Source organism: Aulostomus chinensis, chromosome 15 (assembly GCF_037954235.1).
Source record: "Aulostomus chinensis isolate RoL2024-O1b breed Wild chromosome 15, RoL_Achi_v1.0, whole genome shotgun sequence".
Classification (NCBI taxonomy): domain Eukaryota; kingdom Metazoa; phylum Chordata; class Actinopteri; order Syngnathiformes; family Aulostomidae; genus Aulostomus; species Aulostomus chinensis.
The window spans coordinates 14,338,853-14,344,720 of NC_141334.1; the positions used below are offsets into that span (position 1 = coordinate 14,338,853).

Sequence of the window (5,868 nt, forward strand, 5' to 3'; positions counted from 1 at the left end):
CAAGAAGTTTCACACTATCCTGCAGTTTCTGCGCTGCTGAAACTCATATTTATTGTGCGTTGAGGGCTCAGTCACGCACATGTAAAAAAATGAAGTCCATGTTGTTGTTCTTTCTCATCATTTGGTTTGCAGATGCCCAGCAGAAACCCCGGAGAGGTAAGACGGACCCTGCTGGGACTTCTTCTGCCCTGCACGGTCAGACGTGCGGGGCTGGAAATAAGGAAAAGCATGTTAATCAAATAAGGACGTGATGTTTGCTGTTTGGTTGATGGTGCAAGAGTCTTCGCCTCATACTGTCATTACTTTTATTTCAGATATTTGTCGCTGTGGTTGATTTCTTTATCAGTAGCTCTCATGCAGATGTCTTTGCTGTGTGGTTCAGCTTATCTGCGCCATATGCGTGTCTCAATAGCTCATCCCTCTCATTTTTGACACCCAGGCTCCGGGGTGGTGTGTACGTTCAAAGACAAGACCTACAACCCAGGAGACAGCTGGCATCCATATCTGGAACCCTTCGGGGTTATGTTCTGCATGCGCTGTGTCTGCGCAGAGGTATGATGGTCTCCCATCAAGAAAACGCATCTAAAGGGACATTACACTAAAATGAAGAATTCTCTGCAGGTTGTAAACTCTTAACATTTCTCTGTCTCTCTCTTAGGGAGGCCATGTGAAATGTAACACAATCAAGTGTCCTCCTCTGCCGTGTGAGAACCCGGTATCTGATCCTCAGCAGTGTTGTCCAAAATGCACAGGTAGAGCGACCAACCGATCCTCTCAAACCCCTCTGAGTCATGAGTTCTTGTTTCAAGCCTGCTGTCCCCCTATCCTCCTTAGATGAGCCCCGGATCCCTGCAGGCCTGAGAGCTCCGGTCAAATCCTGCAGGTATAATGGAAGTATTTACCAGCCAGGAGAGACCTTCACCAAACACGACCTCTTCCCATCCAAGCAAAGTAACCAGTGTGTTATGTGCTCATGCTCTGTAAGTTACAGCTCATTCGCCACTTCTTTACTTTGATTCCAGTGGGAAATCACATCTGCACACAGCAGACCAGACCTGATGTGTTTGACAAAGGGTTGTAGTGAGAGGAAGCCGCAATTACTGACTTGCTCCTTTGTCATACAGAGCTGCTTTTTTTTTTTTTTTTTTTTTTTTTTTACAAATAATTTGTCATTTAGGCCATTAAAGTTAAGTTAGGTACAGGGAAATGGACACTAATCAAAGTGCAACAAAACAAATACAAGAGGAGTTTTTTTAATCTTGATTTAGAAGACAAAACTCACATAAACTCACATTTATTCCTTTTGTTCGGGTGGAGGGGGGAGGGTTAATTTTCCAGGGTAAAGCAAAACAACGCGATAAAAAAAATCTTGTTTAATGCAAGCATTTAGTTTGATTCTTGCATGAAACAAGAGTTTTAGACGAATCAGAGTGTGCGGGCGTCACGTCCCACACTGTCTGAGCGATGTTTTATTCAAACATTATTTTTCCAGACACAATCCACATCAATCAGACTGTAAATGAGCCAAAAACGCAAACGCTCATCTGTTGTTGCAGGCCAGATGTTTTCAAAGGCAAGATAATAAATACAGAAAATGTAAAAGTGAAATGAATGCCTTAGCGAGATGAAGGACTACGTAAGTGCATCAGAAAAGACGGCAAAACATCACAGGACCGTTGATTAGATAACAGCAAGTTTCAGTGAGGTAGAACTTCCGTGAAAATTCTGCAGTTTCAAGATGGATCTTATAATTTTACCAGCACAGTTTATTTTTCTCATTCATACAGGAGACGCAACTCTGGTACGAATATATTCTCCCAGCCACGGTTGCTTTCACAATAAAATCTCTTACTTTCATCCAGTGAACGATAGTCTCGATGTTCCTGCGCAAGTCATTTTTATGCGCGTGTATGCTAACAGATGCTGTGCAGCGAAAGAGGAAATGTTTGATTAAATTGATTTTTTTTTTTTTTTGCTCTTGTTGCAGATGGATTGAAATTTTTTTTTTTTTTTTAATTTGTTTTTGCTTTGAGTCGTCTCGATCAAAGTTGCAGTTCAGGAATTAGAGGCCGATATCGGAAAGTGGAAGTGAAATCATCCTGGAATCGCCATTTAAACGGCCACATGAGGGGTTAATTTTACGAGTTGTTAAGTGGTGTTGGTACGCAGATGTTTCTCCAAGGAGACAACACATAACAATAAACATAACCAAAGGATTCCTTCCTACAGATAGTTCACTCCTGGGACTTCATGCCTTTATTCCAAGAATCCTTTAGTAGCATCCTGTACTCTGTTTTCTGTTCCGGCTTGAATGCAACACGATGCTCAGAGCTTTTGGACCATTATGCCGACTTTCTTTGTATCAAAGAAGAAGAAAAAAATCATCAGGTGGATTATTTTGTTGCAGTTCTTAAAATGTGTTCGTCTTCCGTTTTTTTCTAGACATCCTGTGAGAATTCTGTTTCTGGGAGCAGAGCCATTGTTTTTTTTTTTACATTCATCAAGTTAGTGCTCGGAGTGTCCTTGAGCAAGACGCTGCACCCTTAATTGCTTCTGATAAGTAGTCCAGGGCCGGGTGAAGCAGCTCATCCAACGTGTGTGTCTGCATGTGGAAAAAATATAAATCATTTCGAGCCAAAAACATGATCTCATGTCTTAATGTCTCATAATGTTTTTGCATTTAATGTCGGGGGATACATCAATATACCGTCTGACTTTGCTGCTATTATTCCAAGCTTCATAATAAAATGGTCTATGGAGTCCTGCAGACACCGCCGCCACTGTGCTTTCTGGAACACACTCTTGGAAATGCACAAAATCTAAAATATTCTTTCCAATTTTTTTTTTTTTTTCTCAGAATGGAAACATCTTCTGTGCCCTGAAAACATGCCAGCCAATCACCTGCTCCGTGCCAGTCACAGTTCCAGATACCTGCTGTTTGGTGTGTAAAGGTAGCCAAACTTCTTCAAGAAAAGATGACTTTCACTGCCTGAACACATTAAAAGTCATTTGCAATGTTTATATATGACTTTCACATTAATTACTCTGTGAATGGATGTTTAGAAAAAAAAATCACATTGTCCCAGTGCAAACGAGAGCATTATTCTAGCGTTTGAGCACCTTATTTGGGAATAATAATGCACTCGTGTTTTCTTTGTGAATTATTTTGGACTCGTACTTTGTCTTTTAGACCATAGCAGCAGTGGGTCCTCATCGACAGAGGATGGACAGCAGCAGCTGAACCGAGGCGTTGTATGTTCTCTTTCATTTGTATTCCTTTAAAAGTGATTTTTAATTGATCAGACACCGCTCACCCTTACCCTTTGACCTCCAAATAACTTCATTATGGCTATTGTACTATATTGATTGAAAGCGAAACATTCTGTTCCTCCCCCCCATGAGCCGTAAATCTTTTTGTTCTTGGGTTTAACTGTCAGTGTAGGAAGAAAAGTAGAACAGATGAAAGATCTTTTATTATATCTGTGTTCATAAAAGAGGCATTCAGTGGACCAGTGTTCTGGAGAGCAGGGGAGGGCGCGGCCCGACCGAGCCTTTCCCCCCAGGGTCAAGGCTTCTCCCAGAGGTCTGAGCCTCAGTAAACTCAACCTTAAAGGGGCTTCTGAGACCACTGTGAAAATTTTGTTACAGAGGAAACATCAAAGAGGTATATCTCATTTTACAGGCACCTTCCTCACAGCTTCACAATCATTTATCAAGTGCAAATTTTTTTTTTAAACGCTCAGATGTTTTCCATTTCTCTCAGCGTGTTTATACAACGGCAAGACGTACTCTCATGGAGACACGTGGCACCCAGTTTTGGGGAGGGTCCTGGAATGTATCCTCTGCACTTGTAATGATGGACTACAGGACTGCAAACGCATCACGTGTCCCAACCAATACCCATGCCAACATCCGATGAAGTCAACGGGAAAGTGCTGCAAGACTTGTCCAGGTAGTTGAACTGAACGCGGCTCACGATAAAATCCAACATTCCTCCTATTAGCATTTGATCTTGATTGGCTGTAGATCCGCACAACCTGTCTGTTACTCTTTTTTTTTTCTAGAGAGTAAAGCTGAAAGGAACCAGACCCAGTGTTATCACGGATACAAACATAACCTTTTGGTGTATAAAGTAGATTCAACTTTGAAAGTTGACTCACCCGCCACAGTCAAGATCATCGCTGTTGAAAGACAAACTACCACTGAGGTGGAGGTGCAAGTATGGAAGACTGTAGAAGGTATATAGATGGAAAACATGTGTTTGGAGTCATTTGATATTTTAGGAAATATTCGTACGCGCTTTCTAAGAGTTGTACTAGATGATTTATGTAGTTCTCATATTAAATCTGCAAAGGAACACGCCAAACCTTTTGGAAATACACTTATAACCCTGAGCCAGACAGGAAAGTAGTGACTCTTCTCTCTGTGTGTGGACTTCGGGAGTTTAGAGACCATTTCTTTCTAGTTAGCTTAGCACAGTGAGTAGTAGAGACATAGTCGCCCTCGATCGTTAGCAGCAGTTGCTCCTCTAGTTTTCAGCAAATTTGTTGTCTTAGCCAAAGTTACATTGGGGATTTGAAGGTGTTGTGTGAATCCCGGTCGCTAACGCTTCCCATCCACTCCCATTCATTGTGCTAAGCTAATTCGGAGTTATCTTGTCACTGTGGCTCTCAGCTCACTAGTGCATACGCATTTGTTTGTCAAAAGCTCTCATTTTAGTTTATTGATTGTAAACCTATTCAGTTTGTTTATACAATTAACTTTGTAAATGACTGCGTGGCTTCTCCTAACAACAACAGTTTATATTGCTTCATCCAGAACCCTGGAACTGCAAGCATTAAACCGCACTTGTTGCCATCAGCAGTAACTACAGATGTTGCCAAATCAACAGAGTGACATCTTCAGGATTGTACCTTCATGAGCTAATTCTTCTCATCCAACTCTTGCCCACCCCCCCCCCCCCAACAAAATCTATATGGTTTTTTTTGTCTCCTATATGACTTGATAATTCACTCAGAAATGAAGATATTGCTACACCAGTTTATTACTCTAATCTGAGGTTTCATGTCTGCAGGTGTTTTACAGTTAATGGAAATTGGTGACATTCAAAGGAAAGATATCGTGGATCATCCAGAAAATTACACGTTACTGACGACACTCGATGAAGGTAAAAAAAACAAACAGTCAACTGAGTTAAAGGTGAAATCCGCAGTTCATTCGATTCATTTAACTCTGATGTTTATTAAAGTTGGGCTTTTATTTTCGCAGAGACTTGGAGAAAATTTAAAGATGAAGGAGGAAATCTGAGTAAAGCTCAGATTATTTGTGAGGATGGCGTTCGTGAGATGGTGACTTTCCTAAATCCCAAGCAGGTTGAAGGCCGGTGTTCTCCCTAACTCTCCTTCTTCATCAGAACTATCAGTAATTATACATCGTTGATATACTTTATTCCTACATTGTGCACTTGGATATCCTGCAGTATTCCTGTAATATGAGAGGCTTTGTAACATTGTTGTTTATTAACAGATACATTATCTCAATTACCATATATTTTTATCTGTAAATTATTAAATTAAAAACCTGGCTGACAATTCCACCTTTTCCAGCTCTGATTCACCGAGTCAAAGGTTCTAAACGAAAAGAGATCGGAGCTGAGGACACGCTCGGTGTCTAGGGAATCTTTCACTGTATGAAGACGCTGTGTATTTGAGAGTGTGATGTTGAGTGCATTCTTTTCAGAATGTCAAGGTTTTTTTTTTATATAAGGATATTTTGTGATCATCAAAGTATTTATTGTAAATACAAATTGATGTTAACCCACCTGATTTAAAGTGTTTTTTGTCTTTATTGTTCATGATTTCCCTGCAT

The 5,868-nt window shown here is 40.7% G+C and overlaps 1 protein-coding gene across 1 annotated transcript; it reads left to right on the forward strand.

The window, feature by feature from the left end:
* Positions 1–5,817, forward strand: chrdl2 (chordin-like 2). The gene is made up of 11 exons (XM_086226344.1): positions 1–156; positions 440–552; positions 659–752; positions 835–980; positions 2,858–2,951; positions 3,191–3,252; positions 3,496–3,664; positions 3,764–3,952; positions 4,065–4,238; positions 5,075–5,167; positions 5,269–5,817. Exons 1-11 carry the CDS (start codon positions 90–92, stop codon positions 5,394–5,396), a joined length of 1,329 nt encoding a protein of 442 aa, XP_086082470.1. The 5' UTR covers positions 1–89; the 3' UTR covers positions 5,397–5,817.
* Positions 5,818–5,868: the final 51 nt, after the last annotated feature.

What these genes read in the sequence shown, in the direction of transcription:
- chrdl2 (XM_086226344.1), top strand. Translation starts at nt 90, where the DNA reads ATGAAGTCCATGTTGTTGTTCTTTCTCATCATTTGGTTTGCAGATGCC. An exon ending in AGCAGCTGAACCGAGGCGTT is followed by an intron (nt 3,253 to 3,495) that starts GTATGTTCTCTT and finishes TGTTCATAAAAG; the next exon opens with AGGCATTCAGTGGACCAGTG. An exon ending in AGTATGGAAGACTGTAGAAG is followed by an intron (nt 4,239 to 5,074) that starts GTATATAGATGG and finishes TCATGTCTGCAG; the next exon opens with GTGTTTTACAGTTAATGGAA.